Source organism: Hevea brasiliensis, chromosome 9 (genome assembly GCF_030052815.1).
Source record: "Hevea brasiliensis isolate MT/VB/25A 57/8 chromosome 9, ASM3005281v1, whole genome shotgun sequence".
Taxonomy (NCBI): domain Eukaryota; kingdom Viridiplantae; phylum Streptophyta; class Magnoliopsida; order Malpighiales; family Euphorbiaceae; genus Hevea; species Hevea brasiliensis.
The window spans coordinates 2,570,480-2,595,552 of record NC_079501.1 but is presented as its reverse complement, the minus strand read 5'-3'; the positions used below and the strand labels follow the sequence as shown (position 1 = coordinate 2,595,552).

The 25,073-nt window shown below is 31.6% G+C and overlaps 3 protein-coding genes and 1 long non-coding RNA gene across 21 annotated transcripts; 2 read left to right on the top strand and 2 right to left on the bottom strand.

Moving 5' to 3' along the window:
• Positions 1-10,932: 10,932 nt before the first annotated feature.
• Positions 10,933-19,019, top strand: LOC110644567 (beta-amylase 7). Of its 12 annotated transcripts, none has more exons than XM_021797400.2 (12): positions 10,933-11,468; positions 11,761-11,861; positions 11,989-12,606; positions 12,798-13,085; positions 13,491-13,568; positions 13,867-14,070; positions 14,876-15,070; positions 15,464-15,628; positions 16,146-16,406; positions 16,669-16,887; positions 17,073-17,292; positions 18,481-19,019. In XM_021797400.2, the coding sequence occupies exons 3-12, from the start codon at positions 12,154-12,156 to the stop codon at positions 18,540-18,542; spliced, it is 2,145 nt and encodes a 714-aa protein (XP_021653092.2). In that variant the 5' UTR covers positions 10,933-11,468; positions 11,761-11,861; positions 11,989-12,153; the 3' UTR covers positions 18,543-19,019. The 12 variants fall into 12 exon arrangements, with proteins under 12 accessions (XP_021653092.2, XP_021653091.2, XP_021653090.2 ...); XM_021797399.2 differs by having other exon boundaries at positions 11,983-12,606; XM_021797398.2 differs by having other exon boundaries at positions 11,950-12,606.
• LOC131182924 (uncharacterized) lies at positions 14,077-14,709 on the top strand. Its single transcript, XR_009151093.1, has 2 exons — positions 14,077-14,432; positions 14,552-14,709. It is a non-coding gene; the product is annotated as an uncharacterized LOC131182924 (long non-coding RNA).
• On the bottom strand, positions 18,415-22,877 carry LOC110644568 (uncharacterized). Of its 7 annotated transcripts, none has more exons than XM_021797406.2 (6): positions 22,746-22,877; positions 21,432-22,142; positions 21,138-21,196; positions 20,468-20,596; positions 19,539-19,674; positions 18,415-18,832 (listed from the first exon to the last, which is right to left on the bottom strand). In XM_021797406.2, the coding sequence occupies exons 2-6, from the start codon at positions 22,134-22,136 to the stop codon at positions 18,512-18,514; spliced, it is 1,350 nt and encodes a 449-aa protein (XP_021653098.1). In that variant the 5' UTR covers positions 22,137-22,142; positions 22,746-22,877; the 3' UTR covers positions 18,415-18,511. The 7 variants fall into 7 exon arrangements, 6 of the variants coding, with proteins under 6 accessions (XP_021653098.1, XP_021653096.1, XP_021653097.1 ...); XM_021797404.2 differs by having other exon boundaries at positions 21,432-22,298; positions 22,441-22,874; XM_021797405.2 differs by having other exon boundaries at positions 22,441-22,874.
• Positions 22,878-23,327: 450 nt separating this feature from the next.
• LOC131183458 (RGG repeats nuclear RNA binding protein A-like) lies at positions 23,328-24,898 on the bottom strand. The gene is made up of 3 exons (XM_058154224.1): positions 24,412-24,898; positions 23,936-24,363; positions 23,328-23,888 (listed from the first exon to the last, which is right to left on the bottom strand). The coding sequence occupies exons 1-3, from the start codon at positions 24,896-24,898 to the stop codon at positions 23,328-23,330; spliced, it is 1,476 nt and encodes a 491-aa protein (XP_058010207.1).
• Positions 24,899-25,073: the final 175 nt, after the last annotated feature.

Here is a 25,073-nt window from a genome sequence, read left to right as displayed (position 1 = left end):
TTATTAAATATATAAAAGAGAGAGAGAAATAAAGTAAAATATTTATTTCCATGTGCCTACTTTCATAACATAATTTTAAATTATTTTATTAATTTTAAGATATATATAATTATTAAATTTTTATAATTAAATGAAATAATTAAAAATTTAAGAATAATTAAATAAGAAATTTATAAAATTATTAAAATATGTATAATATTTTTAATTAGTTAACCATAAAAATTGTGATAATAATGGTAATAGTAAAAATAATTAATGGTAAAACTAATGGTAATAATTTATTACATTAATTAATATAATTATTAAATATAACCTCTTTATGTATATAAAATAAAAAGTTTTTCCTATATCTAATTAAATTGATGTTTCTACATAATAATAATAATAATAATAATAATAATAATAATAATAGCTACTTATTACAATATTAAAATAATAATCAAGTAAATAATTTGTAACTTATATACACGTAATTAGGGAATTAATAACTTAATCATAATTTAAAAAAATTATATCATTAATTAAATTTTCTAAATGATAATAAAATAATATAACATAATTAATATTAACCAAAGTAATAATATTAATTATTTATTAATATACTATAAAAAAATATAAAAAAAAAGTGAAAATTAAGTATTGATATAAATTTCCTATTTACCATAACTATGAAAATAAATTTTTATTTCATTTCATTTTTCCATAATTCATTTTATAAATATATATATTGTCACAACTTACCCTTCTGTAAGGCATTATATGATCCCGTAGAATACCTAATGAACTACCGAACTTCACCTACCGATAACTCATTAAGTACCCTACAAGAGATTTTAAAACAATTTTCTTACTTTCATAAGTGGTGAGCATTTTCTACTAAGTATTAAAAATATTTAATTAGAGTTTGAAAATTAGTTAAAATTTTTGTCCCATTTTATTTTTCCGCAAATTTTATAAAAATTTCGGCAGAGTGCCGTCTGTATTTTGAGAAAACAGTTATTCAAATACCTGTAAAAAGCACTTGCAATGATTTATCTCAACAACTTTATCAATTTCACAACCATTCCAACCAATTTCAACATCATTTTTCAATTTTCAAAATTCAACAATCATCAAAATACTATTAATCAATTTCATTCAAATTAAAACAAAATACTTCCATTCATATTTCATTAAAGATAAAACAATTTATATACATCACTCTAAATATTTACATTATGAAAAAATCAAATCAAAATTTATTACAAGTTTTATACAACTACTTATAACCAATTTTACATGTCCGTATAGTTACATACATTTACATATATCAAAATAGTTTTTACAATCTCACTCCACAATCCTCAGCAGCTCACTCTGCTGCTCCTCTAGTCTCTATATCTGCGACAGTAATAACAGTCATCGCTGAGTACTAAGACTCAGTAGTGCACAACATACTAAAATAACCTTTATACAAAATTTAAATCATACTTATTCAAAAATTAAACTGAACATGAGAAATAAATACAAAACATGATTTATATGATTTTAATCCAAATAATTTCATTTCAAAGGTCTCAAAACACATTTCATAAAAACACACAGTTATATCATGCCATTCGAAATAAATATAATCTCAATAGCCAAAGGTTAAGGAGAAGTTATGCTAGTGAGGTGTTCAAATATATGGTAATGACACTGTGGTTTCAAAACTTATCTTAATAATTTACTAAACATTTATTACAATTTCAAACATACACAAATAAACTTTCAACAATTCAAAGCAAAAGCATAATACACATTTCATGCACTTTTTAAATGAATTTTAAAGCTTATTGATGTTGTGCTCTTTTCCACTGAAACACACAATTTCACAGTGTTTCAGTATCATAACTCATCATAAACCCAAAAATAAATTCAAATTTACTTATACGTATCTTTAATATGCTAAACTTGACGTTTTTTAAAATTTGTATTTCGGGGTTACTATTCACTTCACTATTCAAGTCAATTTATTGACTTTTTAGAGCTTAATAGGTATGGGAATTCCAACTTCACCCACATACTACATTTTGGTTACCTAATTTGTTTATTTTGGTTGTTTTCTCAAAACTTAAGTCTTTTAGGCAAAATTTCAAATTTTCAGTTTTGATGTCTTATGTTTCACTATTCCATTGGTTATATTGCTGTTAGAATTTGGCTAAGTTTTCTTCATAGAAATTGTTCCTTATTGTCTTAAATTTATTCTCCTTTTTGAATCACTCTATTTGGAATTTTTTAGCTCAAGTTATAGCCATTTGAATCATGGCTGCCAGATTGGACTTAACCAGATTTTCTGAGTAAATTCTGGTTCTGGCAGTTTTAAGTCACAAACTTTGGGTGGCTAAATGACTTGGTTAATTGCATAATTTGGGTTTGTGTTAATCATAAAAGTTTTAGACCTATATCTCATCTTTTTACTGGTAAAATTTTAGGTCATTTAGACCTGTCTAGCCCAAGTTATGGCCAAATGAACAAACACTATTCATTTGGTCATTTTTGTACAGGTCAGATTGCCTAATTTGGATTTGGTCAGTTTGTTCACTAGGTTTTAGTCACGTTTTGGGCATGATTCCTAAATGAAAAATGTATCATTTTGTGTCTAGTTTCATTCCCAATTGGTCTCACACAAATTGGGTTGGTAAATTTTTAGTTTTGGTCCCTGAAAGGGACCTTAGTCATGCTGCCTGCACACTGCCCACATCCAATCCGAATCTAAACCTAATTCTAACACTTCCAATATACATCAATTGATCACAAATGACCATTTTTCATCTCAAACAAGGTTAAACACACCATTTGACTATTTCTCCAAATTTTTGTCTTCCAAACCCTAGGTCAAAAACCCTAACTTCCATGTTTTATTCATTTGTTGAATTATAAATGCATATTTAGTTCTCATACACTCAATCACACTTAACTAATTCATAATTTGTATTAAAATCATCCATTCTCAAACCTAAACCCTAGCTAGCTGAATTTCTATTTGGTCCTCCAAATATGTTTTCTTTTGATTTTTAAGTTGAAATTTAAGTTAAATTAACTCAAAACATGTGTTTTAAACTAAAAATTCCAATTTAAATTATTACCTCAACTTTGGAGTTCCACTTCCTCAATTCTTTCCTTTTCTCCTCCCTTTTTCTCCTTCAATCTCTTTATCAAGTTGATCTAACAAGTTTTTATGGAAGAATTTGGGGCAAGGTAAGGTAAAGTTGGGTGAACTCAAGCTTGAGATCAAGCTTCCATGGTGGTTTTATAATGGAGAGGGAGAGAGAGAGCTTGGACGTCAAAAGAAGAAAAAGAAATAAAATGATTTTATTTTTTTTTTTCTTTTCTTTGTTTTATGTATAATTATCTTAAGTTTTACTTAGTCAAAATTTGCAATAAATTAAAATCATTTATGATGTCATAGTGGGGTCACTTGGATGATGTAATAAACTTTTTTTTTTTTTCATTTCTCCATTCTTCTTTAATTTAATTCTATATTCCGAAATTTTCATTTCTCCGATTTTATTGGACAGTTAGGTCAGAAGTCAGCTATAGGGGTCAATTGACCAAATTGCCCATCGTCGGTTCGACCCGGTTTGCAAATAATTCAATATTTTTTCCGGATCCCTGACCTAATTATTTGACTGGCTTAACAATTTTTTTTTGTGATTTTCTCTTTTCCACTGTGTTCGCAATAGTCCTAAGGACCGCAGCGTCACATTTTACGGTTCGAAATTTGAGTTTAAATCGATTTCGCAATCATTCCCGAGAAGGTCACCAATCACTGTGACTCTCCACTCATTTAACTTATTGTGTTCTGTTTTTCTTATTTATACTTAACTAATTGACAATTTCTAATTATTTGTGTTCAGGGCTTATCTAGTTGTCTTAAGTGTAGTTCTAATTCCCTAAATTACCCGGACTGACACCGGTCACCAGAATAGTGATATATACTAGGCTATGCAAATAGGGGTGTTACATATATATATAATTAAAAATATATCTTTGATTCCTGATTTTAATTTAGAGCATATATTTTAAAGGAAATTAAACTTAATGAAAATTTTTATCATTAATTTAAAAACAATTAAATATTTCATTATTCTTAGTTCTAATTTTAAATATATATTTTTAAGGAAATTAAACCTAATTATGGGGTGTGTGTGTGTATATATATATAAAATTAAAAATATACATCTGATTCCTGATTTTAATTTAGAGCATATATTTTAAAGGAAGTTAAACTTAATGAAAATTTTTATCATTAATTTAAAAAAAATTAAATATTTCATTATTCTTAGTTCAAATTTTAAACATATATTTTTAAGGAAATTAAACCTAATTATGGGGTGTGTGTGTGTATATATATATATATCTCTTAATCACCACGAATCTTGGTCCTAATTTAGAGTAGATATTTTAAAAGAAATTAAATTTAATTAAAACTATTTAAAAAATATAAATAAAATTTAAGTTGACCTTTTTTTTTAAATTAAATATTAATTACTTTTAAAATTTCAATTATTAGTTTCTCATGAGAATTTAAATATCCATTGATTCCTTAATTTAATTTAAAGCATATATTTTAATGAAAATTACACCTAATGAAAATTTTTATCATTAATTTCTAAAAAAAAATCAAATATCTCATTATTCTTAGTTCTAATTTTAAACAGATATTTTAAAGGAATTAAACCTAATTATAGTAATTAATAAATTTTAATTATTTAAATTTAAAAGATCATATTAATTAAGAATTATACTTAGAAAATTAGGTTATATAATAATTATATATTACAACTATTTAGGAAATATAGATAAAATTTAATTTTGATCTTTTTTTTAAATAACCTTTGATAATTAGACATCTTTTAAAAAAAATTCAATTATTAATTTCTCACAAATATTCAAATATCCTTGATTATTTGTTTTAATTTTGAACAGATATTTTAAAGAAAATTAAATTTAATTAAAACTATTTAGGAAATATAAATAAAATTTAATGTTGATTTTTCTTTTTTTTTTTTAATTTAAAGATATTTAAATCGAGGAGTTATATAACAATTATATATTTCAACTCTTTAGAAAAATACTGAAAAGATTAAGCCTCAAATGCAGAGTTTTTTTTGTAGTTACCATTTTTTTCTTTTTCTCCTTTTATTTTATTAGTGTTTTACTTTTAAATGACAATCCCCCTTGTGATTCTTTCTGGAATTCTACTTCTTCTGCTACTATTTATGATAATTTTGCTATGTTTTTTTTTTATTTGACTTTGTTACACTCGGTTCTGTGCTATGTTTCTTGTTGGGATTGTTGATTTTCTACTTAATTTCTCTAAAAAGAAAAATATTTTAACTTTATTTTTCAAAGAATATGAGAAACCTTTCTTACTAAGAAGATTGTTTTTTTTTTTTTTCGCTTGTTATTTTGCAATGCTATGATCATTTTATTCTAATGCCAGTTAAATAAAACTGCATTTATTTATTTATTTATTTATTTTTAATACTATGGGATGCATGTTTTATTTATTGAGGTGAATCTTATGATGGATCTTCCTAGTGTTTGATTTATAAATTTGAGATTATAGTGCTGATTTAATAATATGTTTATAGTACGATCTCTAAATGAAAACACATGGCCTGCAGTAACTTCTTTGCCTCACTTTAAGTCTGAAGAATCATTACAATTCATAAATGATAGAATTTGGATCACAGATAATAGAATATTATTCTCTTGATTTATTATACTCAATAAATTGAACATTGATATTAATAAAAAAGAAAATATGTGTATTTAGACATATTGAATATCTTTTTTATATATATTTATACATTAAAAAGTTAAATTTGGATTATAACTTAAAAATTAAATAAGGAAAAAAATTACTATCAATAAAATTGACAAATGAGGTAAGGGAAAAAATTGCTAGTAATAAATTCAATTTAATATAATTGGCATATGTGGGAAGAGAAAAATATTGCTAGCAATAAATTCAATTTAATATTGTCACTTGGCATTGCCACTTAGCATATGAGAAAATTTGACTACTTTAAATATTACTATGTGGCATAAATATAATAGTTTTATAATCCTATGTAACAGCACAGAGAAAACACCACTCTGTTATATATATATATATATATATATATATATATATATATATATATATATATATATATATTCTATTAATATAGCTTTATATCAAGATCTATGCTTGTATTAATGTACATTGACTTAATCACCTACTTATGTCATATATATCAATTTTTTGGAAAATTAGCAGAATATTAAAGTTGTATAGATGTTATTTTAACATCTAAATTAAATAAAAGACTAGTGATTAATTGAAATATTTACATCTATTATCAAAATTATTTTTAAATATAAATGTTTAATATTATGTTTGATAAACAAAACTTTAGAGGCCGTAACAAATAGGTTTTTTAACTTAAAAATGTGATATTAAACTCTCTAAACTTTAAAATTTTATACAGTCTTAATAACTTGTTTGTAAGTAATAAATTAATTTAGACAATTTAGAATGGCAATAACGTAAATTATTTTTTGAAAACAAAATTTCTCTAATAAACTAATATATATCTGACATTTCATTATCATATATGACTAATATTTTTTTTATGATAAATTTATGAAAAAAGTTACTATCACATTAAACAAAGAAATTTGTCCATATTATTATCACTTTAAATTATATAAATTGGTTATTTACAGTAAAAAAAATTTAGTGCAACATTTTAAAATTTTAAAAATTTTATATTATATTTTCAATTTAGGAATAGCTCTAGTACAACCTCTAAAATTTGGGGACAATTATTAAAATTTGTCCCCAATATACATGTGTGGGTTATGTCCTTTGTAATTATTTATAATGAGACTTTTAATATTATTAATGAATTTATATTTAAAAAAAAAACTAATAACACGTGATTATGGCTGCTTTAGCAATAATCAAACATAAAAACTTATCAAAATTAATAATTTTTTTTATTTTTTAATATTTGTGATTAAAATGATTTTTATGTAATTTTAAATATGTATTTTTTTACATCAATTTAATATATTTAAAATGAATAATTTTAAAATATTTTTTTAATAAAATATATCTTAATCAAGGCACTTTCTAATTCCATATAAAGTATAATTACTTTATTATGAAAAATAAGATAATTTCATATAAATTTACAATTTATCTTGTGAGATTTTTGTAAAATAATTATATTTTTTTGTAAAGTAGTTAATTATAAAAATTTTATTAATTTAAAAAAAAAGTAAAAAAAATATTTTTTAAAAATCTAATAAATAATATTTAATAAACCTAAACTTGTTCTTACAAATTTTTAACAAAATTTACCATACATAGTTCATCTCTTTTTTTTTTTATAAATATTATACATAATTTTTATTGGAGAAAACTTTATTTTTTATTAAATTAATAAAATTTTTGTAATTAATTAATTTGCAAAAAAAAAATTATTTTATGAAAATCTAATAAGATGAATAGTAAATTTATGTGAAATTATTTTATTTTTCATAACAATGTAGTTATACTTTGTATGGAATTAAGTAATAATAGAATTTCTTCTTAATCAATAATGAAAAATAATTAATTTTTTTTAATAATTAGCTTAATTCTGTTTAATGTGCATATATTTTATTCATTTTATTTTATTTTATTTTGTGTATTGAACGCTTGGTCCAACCTATCAAATCTTCTAAATTGGAGTGAAAAGGGATGAAAGTTGGTGGCTCAGCATCAGCACTTTCTCATCTCAGGCTTTTAAATATTTATTTAAAATACTTGATGAGAATAATGTTATGATTGTTAAAATGAAAATAATACTAATATTTTAAAAAATTATTAAAATAATATAATTTTATATTTAGTTAAATATAAATTTAAAATAAATAAATAATTTATAAGTAAGGATAACTTATGATTTCTAATTAATTTTAAGTAATTTTTTAATTTATAAATTAAATTAAATATTAATTTATTTATAAATTTATAATTTTTTACAAACAAGGCCAATAGTCTGTTAACTTGATGGCCCAATACAAGTCCAAATTTCCATGCCCCATAAAAATCAATGCCGCCATGATTCATTTAAGAGCAAATTATTCGGGGTATTGTTCTTGGATTGGTTCTCAAGGCAACGCATCGAGTGGTACCTTTCAATTTCATGCCCTATAGTGGTTGATTTATTTTTGTGGTGGGTCTGTGCTGTGCTTGCTTCCTTCAACTTGTTTATCTGGGCTTTTCATTTTATCCTAAAGAAATCAAATGCCAACACCAATTATCCATGCCCCATTAAAATCAAATCAACTTCTAAATTTTCAATCACCAACTTAAGAATATGATAAATATTTTGAATCAAAATTAAAAGTTATAGTTATCCATTCAATATTAAAATTGTTAATTATTATTTTTTTAATGGTTAATAATTAATTATCAATAATTAATTATAATCATTACTATTTTAAGTATATTTTAAAATTTTTATATAAAAATTAAAGAAATAATTAGATAATATTACTTTTATAAAATAATATTAATAACTGATAAAAGTGTATTAAGACAGAGAAAAGTGATAAATAATAAATAAATACATTGGGATAATGATAGATAAAAATCAAAGTTAAGGATGAAAGTAAAATATAGGATAAAGTTTAGAGACAATTTATAAAATTATTCTATAATTTTTTTTAAAATTTAAATTTTAATAAAATTTACACAGATAAGTATTAACATAAAGATATTGTAGACTAATAATGTGATAATTTCTAAAATAAATTATACCAATAAAACGTAAGATGTGTAACATTAAAATGTATTTAAAATTATTTTCTATATAAAATTCATATGCAAATCAAGTAAATTTTACATTTGCAATATAGTTTTAATATAACGCGTAACACATAATTTCAATAACTGAATACAATTATAAATTAGGTTAAATTGCGTTTTTATTTATTTTTTTAATTAAATTATTATTTTTTAGATCGGTGCTTTACAGGTGGACTGGGTTTGCTAGAACGAAAATTGGGGTGTATATTTTGTTCTATACTTAAAGTGGAGCCCACAGATCCGTTGACAAGGAGCCCATATCGTTATCCACGTTTACGTCTATGATTGGTAAACGCTCCAGGTATTTTCCTTTATTTTTTTAACGCTGCGTGATTCGGTCGCGCCGTCACGGGGCTGCTTCCTCTCCAGTGTGTCCGTCTTCGGCAATGTCATCCGTCCATCTGTTTGGTTCCCCAGAAATTGGGGAAAATATCTGAGGCCTCACTACTACCTTTTAACTTCTTCAAGTGATTAATCACGCTCATCTTTAAATTCTTGAATATGCGTCTGCTGCATCGGCATATATATTGTTTGAAGCTTAACAGGTATTGTTCCATTGTTGATGATACATCTCTTGTTTGCGGTAATGTTGGAATGAAGGGAATTTAGAATCGCTCCTATGCTTGTGGTTTGCTGGTAATTACATGCAGTTTGATAATCAAATCTAATTCGACTGGAAGTAGTCATGCAAAACCCCCGTTGATGGATGCATCCATCTGAAGAGGTTGCTGCGTGTCAGCTAAACATTCTCACACAATAAGATATTGTTAAACTTCATTTTCATTTTTCTGTAAAATCCGGTGAAATATTGGTACTGAAGTAAGCAATAAGAGTTAATATAATAAGGCAGTTATTCAAGTTGAGAATCAATCACAACAGTTACGAGAGATTATTTTTTAAAATGGCGTCGTTTTTTTTTTAATTGTTATAAGATTCATGCATGACCAATAATTTTCACTTGGAACGGATCATTATTTATGAATAGGAAAAATTATTATTTAATTTTTATATTTTAATAAAATTAATTATTTAATTATTATATTTTAAAAAATATATTTTTTAATTCATATAAAAATTTTTGTTAAATTATTTCATCCATTCGTTAAATTTTTTATTAATCAACGTTGCTTAATTTATTATTTAATTTATTTATTTTAATAAAATTAATAAATTAATCTCTATATTTAAAAAAAATATATTAATTAGTTCATATAATTTAACTCAATTAATTATTTAATTTTATAATTATTTTTTATACTTAAACTATCATCTTTCTTATCCATCTATTTATTTCTTATCGTTTCTTTTTTTTTTTTCATGTTTATTTTTTTCTACATTCACATTTTTTTTTTATTTTTTTTTTATTTTCATTTATCAATAAAAATGATGCAAGTTATTTACATAAAAAAATTAATCACTTTATTTAAATTTTTAAATAATTAAAAAAAATTATTTTTAAATAGAGAAAATATAAAATGATATCTAAATAATTGAAAATTAAAAAAAATAAATTAAAATTTAGTTTTCACATAAAAAATTTTTTATTCTCATATAAAAATATATTATTCAAATGAATTAATTAATTAATTTTACTAAAATAAATAAATTAAATAAAAATTTTTTTAAAATATATAAATTATTTAATTAATTTTTTTAAAATAAAAAAATTAAATAATAATATAAATAATATGAGTAATAAAAAATTTGATAAAGAATTAAATAATTTAATAAAATTTTTTATAGAAATTAAATAATATATATTTTAAAAATATAAAAATTAAATAGTAATTATTTTATAAAAGAAATTTTGTTAAAAAAATAAAAAAATTAAAATTGTGTCTAAAGAAGCACCGTTTTTCAGCGCTGCCGGTAATAATTTTCCAAATTGATGTCACGCTTTTCTGCGCTGACGAATGGTGATTGGATGGTTGCTTTAGTTCCTAAGGCGTGAAACGTTACGGTAACTGATTAGCACGAATCTAGGTCACGTGGTTGCGGCCGATAGAGGGCAAACAAACATCTCGTGTCCGGACTGCTCAAGCAACGCCCTCGGCACGTGCAACGCGTGTCTCCCTCACACGTCCGGGGATCCTCCTTTGCTCGCTTAATACACGCATAGGCACACGCCTCGTCCGTGCCAATCCAAACAACGCACACACGCAAACACGCTCGAGTCTCCACACACGCGCGAAACCCTAGCCCTCGCACGAAACACATAATATCACACGCGCCTCCCCTCTCACTGGCCGGGCGCGCCTAGTGCTCGCCGGAAAAGCAAGCATTTCTCGCCTTTTCATGGCTTTCTTTGCTCCGTGAAGCTCCGGCGACTGGCCTTGAACGACCCCGGCGATGCTCTGATGGTCGGCACGTTTTGGTATTAATGGGGCGAAATTAGGCTCTTAAAAGAGGAAAGATGGATCTGCTGTTTCCTACGGAGATTTGAGGTTAGAGTGTTTTTGTGAGCTGAGAATTTAATTTTGTCCAGAAAAATGGAGATAGAGAGCGCAACTGAAGTTTAGATTCGTCGAAAATGAAGGTTTTACGTGAAAACTTACTCGAGAATTTGAGACATAGTGTGGCAAGCTGATATGAGAAGGTAATTTTGATGTTGTGATTTTTGTTTTGGTAGAAAAGCGTATGATCTCGGATGTAAAGGAGAGAGATTTTTTCGCCCCTTTTTTTCTTGTTCGTAAAAAGTGCTAATTTTCATCTGAGCTCAATGGTTCTCTTACAGTGGAAAAATTAAGCTTAACTTCTTGTTTGGTTGCTGAGAAAAAGCAAGGAGAAATAATAAAAGAATGGTTTTTGAGTGTTTCCATTTATTTACTGAATTGGAAGAAATAAAAATGAGAAAAAACTGACATATTGTTACCGAATGGTTTTGCTAGGGACAACGAAGTGGAGACTTTTTGTCTTCATGACCCATAATAGTTAAATGCAGTATAGAAGGTTGAAGAAGAAGTTTCACTTTTGTTAGAACTGAAAAAAAGTGGGCTTTCTTTTCCTTTGTTTTTTTTGAACCCTTCACTACTTTTTTTGTTATTTCTCTTCATTTATTTGGTTTAATATCTTTCTAGGCATAATCTGAAGTTTTGATTCTTGTCACGTAGCTGTAGAATCAGTGTGTTGCAGAATTTTCTAGACTATTTTGCTACATTTTTGGGGGAAAATCTTAGCTTTTCATCTATGTGCATACTTGAGTGGCAATGGTGGTGGCATTTGTCTTAGAGATATTCAACTACTAGGTCTTAGTTAAGTTAAGAAGTTTGGGTAGAGAGAGAATGGCAACAGATATGCAAAAATTGATAGGAACAAGTGAAGAAGATGATGAGGAAGAAATGGACATGGATGTTAAAGAAGAAGACGATGAAGATGAAGAAAACAGAGAGAAGCATATTGCCACGCGAGTGATGGTAGGGATTGAAGGAGGGATGGCATCAAACAGTAGTAATAATCAGTTTCTACATCACCAGCATATTCAAGAACAAGTTAGCACTCCAGGAGGGGGAGGAGGAACTCGGAGAAGTAGACCACTTGAAGAAAAGGAGAGAACTAAGCTAAGAGAGCGTCATCGGAGGGCAATCACTGCAAGGATCTTGGCAGGTTTAAGAAGGCATGGGAACTATAATCTTAGGGTTAGAGCTGATATCAATGATGTGATTGCTGCTTTGGCCAGGGAAGCTGGCTGGGTAGTTCTACCTGATGGAACCACCTTTCCTTCAAGATCTCAGCAGGTACTTGTCTCTCAAGCCAAAAGCTTTTTGTTTTCTGATTTTGTTTGATATGTTATCCAAATGATATTGATAATAATGCACATTAACTCTGTTGACGGTTGTGATGCATGCATGAAGAGTTTTGCCTCCTTCGATCCTCTCTTTTGATGAATCTCAGAAAAGGAGTTGAGATCTGATAAACTTTTTTGCAGAACTCAAGGCCAGTGGGTGGCACTTCTGCAGCGGCAACTTCATCATCTACCCATCTGGTGTCACAGCAGACTCCATCTGCTTCCCTTAGGGGAATATCTCCTGGTTGCCGGACCTCAGTAGATTACAATTCATGTCGACTGAAAGGTGTTTTTATGCCTACTCCATCACCCTATGATCTATCCACAAGCACTCAGTCACAAAATTCAGCTATGATGGGGGATGGAGGAGAACAAACTGAGAGTCATCCTCTCATTGGTGGCTCCTTGGATACTGTCAATGATAAGCAGGTATTTTGATGGAAGTTTTTTGGACATTATTTTGTACTGCAACATCCATCCCTAGGTGTTTTGTTGCTGATGCTGAATATTATTCTGAAGTTTGAATATTTGGAACATCCCTATGGACGTATGAAGAGCAACAAAATGTGTGATTTTGAAATTTTAATCTATATTTTGGATATTACACTTTAAACATAATAAGTCAAACTAGTATTTGACAAGCAGGATATGTGCAGGACACCACATGCACAGCAGAGAAAAAAAAATGAAGGGAAAAAATAATAATAATGTGGTGCACAATTTCATTCTCATAATTTTGTTCAATCTTTATCAAAGCTTGATGTTTTAGATTTCAATGGTTTATATGCACTTGTTTCAACTTTCTTTTATTTTTTTTTCTTTTCGTTTTTTTAGGTAGTGGACATATCTCCAAAGTTAGCAGAGCGAGATTTTGGCGGCACTCCATATGTACCAGTTTATGTAATGCTACCGGTGAGTTAGTTTTCTACTCTTTTTTTTTTTTTGGTGGTGGTTGGGGTGGGGGGGGGGGGGGGGGGTTTGCGCTACTTGAAGAAGCAGAAGTTAATATTTTATTTTATTTTTTATCCTGCTCGGAGATTTTCCTTTTGTAGAAAGATATTTTGCTGTTGATCTGTATGGTTGTGTTGTGATGCCAACCTAACTACCTAAGTGTTGAATGTGTGATCTATTATTTTTTAAAATGTTTTTTTTTTATGTCTTACTTTATTTTTTTTTATCTTTTAGAAATGTCATACTTTGTTGGTTGCAGTTGGGTGTCGTAAATATGAAGTGTGAGCTGGCTGATCCAGATGGTCTATTAAAACAGCTGAGGGTATTGAAATCTGCAAATGTTGATGGTGTCAAGGTTGACTGCTGGTGGGGAATAGTGGAGGCACACGCTCCAATGGAATATAACTGGAATGGTTACAAGAGGCTCTTTCAGATGGTGCATGAGCATAAACTTAAGCTGCAGGTGGGTTTTGTGAAATTTGTTCTGCTTGATGGTATAATCAAGATGAATTGTTGGCTTTTCTTATCACCCACCCTCAGGATCCCCATTATCTCTTATACCTATTCGTGTGTGTGTACACACTCATGCATCACAGGCACATGTGCATGTGGATAATGGGATACAACACCTTGATATGTTAATGGTAACCCAAAGTTAAAAAGTGCAGAAAGCAAAGAACTTATTGCTGTTGATCATACTGTCAATGATATCAACATCTGTCTTTATGCATTCACAAATCAGATCTGTCTTATCCTTATTGTCACATAAGCTAAGGATTTCACCAGGGTGATATTGATTACACACTTTGCCAATGTCATAAAATGGTAGGGCTGTTGATTTTGCTCATTTGATGACTTAGATTATTGTCTTCTTTCTTATTCATTTAATAGTTTATCTCAAAAATCAGGCGGGGAACTCAGATGCTGATTTAAATTTCATGCAGCTATCATGAACTAATGCATCAATGAAGCTACTAACTAGTGGATTTCCAGGAGTTGCACTGGCATGTGTATTAAGAAAAAGGGTTGCTTAAATTTAGGACTTCACTTGCAAATCTCCAGTGCATACTGCTTATATCATGGGTTTTAATTTAAGAAGCAATGGTGTCTCCATGTTGAGTAGATTTATATTTTTAAGGAGTTATTACTTCATCATAACTTGCTATTTCAGCTGGCTGCTTTGTTTAGGACATTCTAGTTGCCTTGTTAGTGCTTCTGAAGTTTCATTCTGCATCTAATAGCCAATTGTTTTGTTGATATTACCTCAGGTTGTGATGTCATTTCATGAATGTGGATGCAATGTTGGTGATGATGTTTGTATCCCTCTTCCACATTGGATTGCAGAAATTGGTCGAAGTAATCCTGACATTTTTTTCACTGATAGAGAGGGAAGATGCAACCCAGAATGTCTCTCATGGGGAATTGACAAAGAACGAGTGTTAAGAGGCCGAACTGCACTTGAGGTATTACATTCTGTTAGGCATTAAGAAACTATAAGTTAGTATATGATTGGTTTTTATAATTGTTTGTTGTCACTTTGTTTGCAATTACTTGTGTTGTACAATGATTTTGATATGCGATATTTTTTCTAATTTTGTTATAATAATTTTTTTTTTCCATTGTTACAAAAGCTAAATATGCAGACATGCTACACCATTGAATACTTTAGAACCTGTTTTGGTTATGGCTAACATTTTGAATGTGGTGGCAAATATAAAATTGGATTATTATCTGCAATAACGGAACATGGTACTTTAATTTGTTATGTTTTTGACCTTCTGTAATTGAGAATTTAATATGAAATGGTTTTGAGATTATTAGATTGGGTGTTTTATCTTCTTGATACACTTATGTAGGTATACTTTGACTACATGAGAAGCTTCCGGGTAGAATTTGATGAATTCTTTGAGGATGGTCTTATCTCCATGGTTGAGGTTGGACTTGGTCCATGTGGGGAGCTACGATACCCATCTTGTCCTGTAAAGCATGGTTGGAGATATCCTGGCATTGGTGAATTTCAGGTTAGTTTTATTAATTAACTTTTCCTTTTCTTAATGCTGTAAGCTGCTGTTTTTGAAATTTCATTTGGTACTTTACAAATTGCTTTTGCTTATTGCATGCACATGCACACATAAACATACATGCTGTATCCATGCTTTGTGTCATATGAATTGCTTCTGGCTAGCAATAACCCCAATTACTTGCTACCTTTCTATCTCCACAAGTATAAAAGCGAAAGGTTTGTTAAGGTCTTTTACATGCTATAGGAAGCGCAACTCCTTTGAGAATAATATATGTGCCTTTTTATACAGTTTGCCATAATTTCTATTGACACATTTTCCAATATTTTGAATTTCTATTTATCTTGGCTGACTGCTACTATAAAAAAAATAAACTTACAAATGGGAATTTCCCAGAGTATGTTTGAAAGGTCGTTGTGTATTTATATTGTTTGCTCCCTTTTTCTTTTATTTCTGCAAACTGTCATTAGCAATCTATCATTTGTATCATTGTGGTTATTGAGTTCTTTTTTTGCAGTGTTATGATCAGTATTTGTTAAAAAACCTGAGGAAGACGGCAGAAGCAAGGGGACACCCATTTTGGGCTAGAGGACCAGAAAATGCTGGTACCTATAATACCCAACCACATGAAACCGGATTCTTCTGTGATGGAGGGGATTATGATGGCCACTATGGCAGGTTCTTCCTTAATTGGTATTCTCGGGTTTTAGTTGAACATGGTGATCAGGTGCTCTCTTTTGCAAAGTTGGCTTTTGAAGGCACCCAAATTGCTGCAAAGGTGAGTCAGCTTATCAGAGTTTTTTTTTTTTTTAACATGGGTTGAAATTTTCATTTTATTTCCAAATAAGTCTCTCTCTCTCTCTCTCTCTCTCTCCTACACACACCCCCCCCCCCAAAAAAAAAAAAAAATCTCATTTTGTACTATTGATTTTCTAAAAAATGATTTTAGGAACTTTTAAAACTAATTCTAAAACCTTTTTTTATAAGTTACAAGTTACAAGTTGATGCATTCTGTCTGCTCCATTTTAATTTCTGAGCAGCTATCAGGTATTCACTGGTGGTACAAGACAGCCAGTCATGCTGCAGAATTAACTGCTGGATTCTACAACCCAAGTAATCGTGATGGTTATGCTGCAATTGCAGTAATGTTAAAGAAGCATGCAGCTGCTCTGAACTTCTCATGTTCTAAATTGCGGATGTTAGACCAGCAAGTGAACTTTGCGGACGCACTTGCAGATACTGATGGATTGTTGTGGCAAGTAAGAAACATCCAATTCAGTTCCAACATTTTATCTAGGACCAAGGCGTTTGCTCTTTTGTTTGTTTCTTTGAAAATTTTGGAGAAACATATTGCAATATCTTTCTATGTTTCACTTTCTTAACTGAATATTCATAGTTCAAAGTTTTTGGTTTTTGGCTATGAGCATTGTAATTGTACTTTCAGGTTCTGAATGCTGCATGGGATGTCGACATACCAATTGCTAGTGAGAATGCTCTTCCTTGCCATGATAGGGTTGCCTATAACAAGATTTTGGACAATGCCAAGCCCCTGAATAATCCAGATGGAAGACATTTTTGGTCTTTTACATACCTTAGGCTCAGCCCACTTCTCATGGAGAGGCAGAACTTCATGGAATTTGAACGATTTGTGAAGAGAATGCATGGTATAACACTAGAAAATTCTGTCATTACTTGTAAAATTTGAGTCACTGCAAGGCTGCTTAATTTATCCAATTACCTAGTTTGAACATATATGTGGCAGGAAGGGAACTAATTCCCAATAATAAGGTTGAAAAAGAGCATGATTAATTAGAAGGATCACTAATTCTTTTCCTTGGGATTCACTGGTTTGATATGGTCTGCTCTATCCTTTAAAAGAAAAGTTAAATCCCAGACTTGCATGCTATGTTGCACAAAAGGAGAAGACTTCATTTTCATGCATGTCCTTTAGCTGAATCAGATGAATAAACTTCACGAATAATTCTCTTTCAAAGCCATACAATTCTACCTAAGGTGTAATTTTTTTGCGTGGAACACAAGCCTTTTTAATTGATAGTGACCCGCGTGTTTCATTATTAATGCTTTCTGATTCATGCTTGGGCATCTGAGAATAGAATTAGAATTAGAATTAGAATTAGAATTAGAATTAGAATGGTAGGTAAACATTATTAGTCTCCATATAGTTTGTTTTAGATCACTCTGGTTGATGTGTTGCATTTTCACTGCAGGAGAAGCAGTTCTTGATCGCCAAGTATAGCAGGAGGAAACCCATCTATAATTGTGCAGTATTTATTTTTCCCCACAAAATAGCTGGGGTAGCACTAGCATGTTGCAAATTAGGTGATGGTATTCAACTCAATCCTGAATTAGTGAGGATCAACAATCCCTTTTTTACTTTTAGATGAAGTAACACCTCTGTAAATGAAATCACAAACTCACCGCAGTCAGGCTCTTAGATCCAAGTTTCTTGACATGCTTGCTTATTAACTTAGGTTAAACTGTTTGAAGGTGTCAAAATCTAATTGAGTAATTGTTTATGTTACATAATTTATGTACGATTCAGAAATTTTGAGATCATCAATCAGTGCAAAAGTTTGTGTCATCTGCTCAACTTGAATAACCTTTATCATTTCTTCTTTCCTTCAATATACTTGTTTTAATGGGCAGGATCGTACATTCCAAGTTACTGAAGTGTAGGGATGCTCTATTTTATTGTGTTTTTTGGGGGGTCATTTCCCCCTTTCTTTTAACCTGAATTATTCAATTGTAAAGCTGACAATTGCACATGCCATGGGGATTCAAATTAGATCTTCCCCAAAACTGGTTAATAAATGAATCAATGATATTTGCAGGCTTAATTACAACAGTGGAACATTTTGAGGTCTATGAGACTGGCTTCTTGAACACCATGTGACCTGATTCGTCCACATCAAAAAGACGGTCTATAAAATTATCCCAACGTTCCCTTATTTTCTTGAATGACAATAATGAAATTCCTCCACTTGAGCTGCCAGAAGTCTCCCCTTCTTCCAATACATGAAAAGTTCCATATGGAGAAGATGAGTAGGCTTGTGGAATGTCTAAAGCAACAGCTCTCTGAAGAGCTGCCTCATACTCCTCACTATGTTCTCGTGCTATAAATTCCTGTCGCTCCATCTGCTGCTGTGCTGGAATCCTCATGATCTGATCTTTCTCCAGCATCAACTGAACACAACAAATGGTGATGTTTCAATTCTGTTGTAAAAATATAAGTTAATTCTCAATCTTCAACCATCTAAATTAACTAGTTTAGTTGACCAGGAAGACAATGATGTGAACCTATTTCTGTAGCTGGTAAAAAAAAAAAAAATCTAAATAAAACGGGACGGCACAAACATGTAAATCTCATCAATTGACGCAGAGCAGCAGTGGCAGCAATCAGTACTATTAAAATCTGACAAGTCATTTGCTCAGCTACTTGGAAATGTTTCCTGCCTATAAAGTTGCCATAGAAAATGAAGTAAAATATAAATCGTCTTATAGTCTCCATAGCTGAAAGCTTGAAAATCTAAGTAATGGGCACTTAAGAATAACAGAAAACGAAATATGGCTATGACATCAACAAAGTCCTAAAATTGACAACACCAGGGAAAGCACATGCCTGCACTCTCAAGGATTTAATCAGAAACTTCTTTCTCAATTTGTGTAAGGATTTTTGTCGGAAAGTTGTCAGAAATTGGCTTAAAAATATATTGTGGTTGCGCTTCTATTTCAGCTCCCTAAAAGTCATAAACAAGCTGATTTTATTTGTGTGAAGATGAAATTAAGCCAGGATTTAAAATTCAATGAACTCCTCAAAACCAGATCAGTATGATCCAGACCCCAGAATTACCAGGTCTCATCTCTCACCTAGATAAAGACAGGAACTTACATCAAGAGCCCTTCGACATTCCCTCTCTATCCACAGAATGGCATGGTCAGAGGTTGCGTTACACGAAAGAACTATGTGCTCAAATCTCCCATCTACAGGGACTGCTGTCCTGACAACTGGGGGAAATCTTCCTATCCTGCAGCCAAGCGGAAAGGTACGGTGAGAATGACAGATGACATTAGGCTAATAAAATACATCCTTTCATCCATCTCTTAGGCCTTCAACACTTTTAGGCCAACCATTGTGCTGCTGCTCTACATGAATGAACTGCTCCCCAACTGAGGAGAAATACAGATACAATATGGAAAACCAGGATCCTGAGCGACTGACTTCACACCAAAATTGGTGCAAGACTTGGTTAACAGGGGAACAATTTGTATCAGCAATAAATTTGAGCATCAACTTATGGGGATGGGTTCTGAGGTTCTTGATGGCTTAAGTGTAGTGTTTAGAGGCTCACCATGTTTTCTGCCATCAATTTTAAAGTGGGAACAAACTCCTAATGGAGTCTGGTTTGTTTTAACACAATATAAAGGAGAAATAATTATGCAGGGCAGGCTCCTGGAGACTTCGGGATTTCAGGTTGCTGCAGCAGCATGAATATTCAGCCACTGAAGCAAGCCTTACACATGCATGGACAAATCAATATGTTATGACCCCTCTAAGCATTACGTTAGAATATAAATCCAATTCCATTGTGCCATGATTTGGACACTATGCCCATCTGCTCATTCCTTTGCTACTATCATCCTCATGGTACCAAGCAACTTAATCAATATTCTCATAATTACAGAGTTTTTACTTCAGTAAATAATATACAATTGCCAAGTGTAGTAGCTGGTGCTATCTGAAAACAATTAGCCGATCTTTAACTTTCCTTGTCAAGTAAATGTTAGAAAACAATGAAGTAATAACAAAATTTAATTTACCTGAGGGGCTTTCTCTCAACAATGTGGTACAGGCGGCCAGGTGCATAAAGCCTTCTTGGGTCTCTAAGCATCTTCTCCTCAAGAGTGCACGTGTCCTTCAAGCACATTAGGCATAGTAGACAAGGCAAACTGTTCAAAACAAACAAAACCAATTTAGCTTGTACTTACCCAAGTACCGGTAATTTCAATGCATGATTAAACCCTGTGAACACTGTAGCCACAGTTGCTCAGTTGATCCTATGAACATGAAGATAAGATAAAGTAGGAATCCAAGGTATTCTACGATTTCATTCCTATAACCAACCTTTTGTTTTGGCATATTATACAATAAAATCATTTGGATAAACAAAGGGTCTGTTAGACCTACTGTTGTAGCTGATGTTGGCGAAAGCACCTTCGAAAACTAAAATATGTTGATTAAACACAATTAAAATTTGATTTTAAGATTTTTTGGCATGTTTTGGCTGTATAATTCTAAAGCAACTTGAAACGTAGTTCTAAAAACAACAAAAAAGATGCTTTTCTTTGATAAGTCAAATCAAGCTGACTGAGGCTTTCACATTTCAAAATTGTGAAGAGATCAACATTATACATGCTGAATTATGTAACACTGCAAGAGGACAGATAGTAACCAAAAATGAAAAGGTGGCTAAGACATACTATCTTTTACCATAAAAGTGATTTGAAAACATCTTCCAAAGCAGTGGTAGTCCGTGGTAAGAAATCATCCTGGTTCATTCAATAACTCATATTAGAAGTAAGAAAATATACAATCAAGTAAAGAGAACTTGAAAAACAGTGCAAGTAGGAATTCATCTTATATGCTTTGATACAAAATATTACAGGAAAACGAGAAAGGTGAAATTTAGACAGAAATGAATTGTAAATGAATTAAAAATAAAGCAAGTTAAATTGGCAGTGTGTGCACACTCAACACAAGTATGAAGGAGCGTGATGATCCTACCTGTAACACAACAGAATTGATAACATCAGCATATCTCACAGCCAAATTCAGTGACATGCATCTAGCTGGAGCCATGGCAAAGCATCTGATCCTCTTCCTCTCAATATTCCCCAATCTATTCCTATTCTTAATTACATATATCACCATCAGTGCCACCACTCCTGCCCCTAAAGAATGCCCTGCAAAAGTCAATTTATAATCTGGATTCATCTCAACCAAATCCCTCAAAACCTCACATTCTGTATCAAAAACCCATTTTGCAGCCTTCAATAGCCCATTGTGCACATAACCACCATCAAACTTAGTCTGACCCAATTTATTATCAAGCAAAACAGCATAGTCACTTTCCTTTGCCAAATTAAGCCCTCTAATAGCCAAAACTATATCAGCATTTTCATGATCAAGGTAAATCAAATAAGGAGTTACATGTCCTCCTGTTTCTTCATGATTTTTCCTCAAAACGATCCAATCAGGATTGATGCCATAGCCTACTGGGGGTGCCCAAAGTGGGTTTCGAAGATCATCTTCATAGACAGACAGAATTAGGCGACAAAGGCGGGGAATAGGCCCAAATTCTTCAGCTGTGGCTAGGCCCCAGTTCTCACTTTCATGTCCTGCATTATACAGGCATTTCTGCCACACCCAACGAGCACATGCCAAGCAATACAGACATTCAACGATTGGAAGGCCACAGACGATTGACATCGAGGCCTATGATTCAAGCATGTTCACATTTATGTTAAGAACAATGGCTCGAAAAAGAAAACACCGTGAAAAAAAAAATGCATAAATAAATACTGGGTTTGAAACTAGAACCAATATTCCAAGGGAATACAGTAATGAACAACGCAAATTTGTGATTGGGGCCTTCACAGAAAAAAAAAAAAAAAAAAAAAAAAGAGTGCTGATTAAACGCAAGGGTAAAAACACAAAATTGAAGATTTGGAACTGAAAGAAACGAAGGTTGTGGAATTTTAGAACTAAAACGAAAAAGGATTTAATTACATACCTCTTAAGAGATTTTATGAAACAAGAAAGCGAAGATCATCATAAGCTCAAGTGTTTCATAAGCAAACAATTAGTGGAAACAAGTAAGAAAAGCACTAGAAAACACTAATCAGCATCTGGAATCAGAATAAGACAGGGTATTTAGTTGGTGCCTGGTGGGCACTTGAGCTGCAAAAATTTGGGTTCTTTGGAGCTTTCAATTGAAATTTCATTTATTAGATGAAAATTAATAAAAGTGATTCGTTAAAGAAAAAGAAAAGGATGAAACTTTCATAAAAAATAAGCGTAGTTTATAGAGAGAAAAACCAGAGCTAGTCAGACCCATTTCCCTTCTAAGTTGGCCTCCCCAAGAATCTTCTATATCTAATGCTTAGATTCCCTGTCCTTTGTTCGATCATTGGAGTCTCTCTTTGACGCAGAGCCGCCATTCCCATCATGGCCGTGTTTTAATTTTTAAAACCGGCTCTTGGGCCTCCAGACCCTGTTCACATGGGCTCAAATCAACAGCAATATCCCAGCCCCACCGAAATCTGAGCTCAGTTGAAGCCCAGTACCGATGGTTTTTAACTGTTCGATGTTATTGGAATCGTGTATAATGACACGAGGTTTCCAGTACAATAACCGCTCAACTTTCCATAGACAAGTCAAAAATCCGTAAATTGAAGTCTTGACTCCAGATTTTGTATTTGAAGATTGTCACGAGCAGAATTTGAACACAGCTGGACAGATCACAGTTGAAAATAAGAATTTACACTGAAAAAATTGCAAAATTACTATTATATTTCTTTTGTTCCAAGCAGAATTAAAGGAAAAAAAAATACAAAACCAGAATATGTTCCTAACTCAATAAAATAATAATAAAAATAATAGTAATAATAACCAGCCGAATCATTTTGTTGCTTCTCCTCCAAGAGAGGGAAATTGGACAATATCATCGAACCTAGGAACAGGTGCTTGCCTTGAAAACCTTCGGTCATTATTAATGTCCCCAGGCTCATCACTAGGTCTCTCACTCTGATATCTAGTACGACCACCATAGCTTGCAAAAGATTTCTTCCCCTTTGCTGGCTTCAGGAACTCATCAATGTTCATTGTCTTGGGGGCATTATCCTTGTTGGCAACTCCACCTTTCTTCATCAGATTGTTTTCAGAAGTATTGGGCTTGATGCTGCTTCCCTCTTTCTTTTTACCAATGGGTTGCATCGACTGAAAATCCTTGTCCATAGTAGCTCTCGGTTTCTCAGAATTCACCATTGCTTCCAAAGCTCTCTTCTTCTCAAGTAGCACTTTCTCATACTCTTGGTAGGTCATGGAGTTTGCAGGACTTTTCTCTTCCTCTTGATGCTTCTTGTTAGAACGACCATTAACTTTGTTCTTCTTTTTCTTTTTCTTCTCCTTGTTAGAATCAGCAGCTTCCGCTCCACGACTGCTGCTATCACCATTGACTGGCTGCTTTGCATCATTTCTTTCTTTTCAGTATTATCAGATATCTGAACCCCGTTATTGCTGTCTCCAGTAATCAAGTCGCCATTCTTCTGTCTCTCCACACTGCCATCGACATCCTTCACCACATGTTGTGTTTCTTCGAAAACGAGATCTTCAGACCCATTATTATTTTCATTGAACCCTCTCCCTCGACCACGGCCTCTTCCTCTTATACCACCAGGATGAGCCCCATAGCCTTCTTCCCTTCCATTATTATCTTGATAAAAATTACTTCCCCCATAATTTCCATCTCCTACAAAACCTTGTTTTCCTCCATTGCTCTCCTGATAAAGATCACCCCTTCCATAATTCCTTCTATAACTTCTCTCCCTTCCGAAACCTTGTTCCCCTCCATTGTTCTCCTGATAAAGATTACGCCTTCCATAATTCCTTCTATAACTTCCCTCACCTCCAAAACCTTGCTCCCCTCCATTATTCTCTCAATAAAGATTACCCCTTCCACAATTCATTCTATAAATTCCCTCACCTCCAAAACCTTGCTCCCCTCCATTATTCTCTCGATAGAGATTACCCCTTCCATAATTCCTTCTATAACGTCCCTCCCCTACCTCATTTCCCTGATACCCATTATCCCCTCCGCTACTATACCCCCGATTATGACTAGCCATCTCTTGATGATAACCATTCGCCATTGCATTATCTTGGAAAACATCGGCTATTCCTTTCTCCTTAACATCCTCTACTTGATCTTTACCTTCTTGGGCTGGTTTCTCGATATTGCTCTTGTACAACGACTTTGAAAGAACAGGACACTTGGCGCGCGTCATAGCAGGATGGCACTGGTTCTCTTCCTGCTGCTTCTGCTTCTTGGGTTCCGCCTTCTGTCCTTGCCCCCGCTTCTCCTCCTCCTCCTGAGTAACCCTTGCCTCCCCAGCAACTACACCGATGAACTCTTCAATTTCTCTATCGTTGTCGTCAGGCAAGAGAGAAAACACGTTCTGTACAAGTTCCATTTTAAGAAATCTTGAAAGCCCTCTCCTTCTCAATCAATCTTTTTACTTACAATGAGACTGATGAGATGGGAAAGAAGGGGCAAAACATGTTCCTATTTAAAGAGATTTTAGGGTTAGTTGATTCCCTAAAACCCTAATCCTTGTAAGAGACGGAGAAGTAATCCTAAGCACGGTG

What these genes read in the sequence shown, in the direction of transcription:
- LOC110644568 (XM_021797406.2), bottom strand. Translation starts at nt 22,136, where the DNA reads ATGTCAATCGTCTGTGGCCTTCCAATCGTTGAATGTCTGTATTGCTTG. An exon ending in TCAATTCTGTTGTGTTACAG is followed by an intron (nt 21,197 to 21,431) that starts GTAGGATCATCA and finishes TGAATGAACCAG; the next exon opens with GATGATTTCTTACCACGGAC. An exon ending in AATGTCGAAGGGCTCTTGAT is followed by an intron (nt 18,833 to 19,538) that starts GTAAGTTCCTGT and finishes TGTTGTGTTCAG; the next exon opens with TTGATGCTGGAGAAAGATCA.
- LOC131183458 (XM_058154224.1), bottom strand. Translation starts at nt 24,898, where the DNA reads ATGGAACTTGTACAGAACGTGTTTTCTCTCTTGCCTGACGACAACGAT. An exon ending in AGGGGAGCAAGGTTTTGGAG is followed by an intron (nt 24,364 to 24,411) that starts GTGAGGGAATTT and finishes ATCTTTATTGAG; the next exon opens with AGAATAATGGAGGGGAGCAA. An exon ending in CTGGAGACAGCAATAACGGG is followed by an intron (nt 23,889 to 23,935) that starts GTTCAGATATCT and finishes GATGCAAAGCAG; the next exon opens with CCAGTCAATGGTGATAGCAG.
- LOC110644567 (XM_058152413.1), top strand. Translation starts at nt 12,154, where the DNA reads ATGGCAACAGATATGCAAAAATTGATAGGAACAAGTGAAGAAGATGAT. An exon ending in TTCCTTCAAGATCTCAGCAG is followed by an intron (nt 12,607 to 12,797) that starts GTACTTGTCTCT and finishes ACTTTTTTGCAG; the next exon opens with AACTCAAGGCCAGTGGGTGG. An exon ending in ATACTGTCAATGATAAGCAG is followed by an intron (nt 13,086 to 13,490) that starts GTATTTTGATGG and finishes TCGTTTTTTTAG; the next exon opens with GTAGTGGACATATCTCCAAA.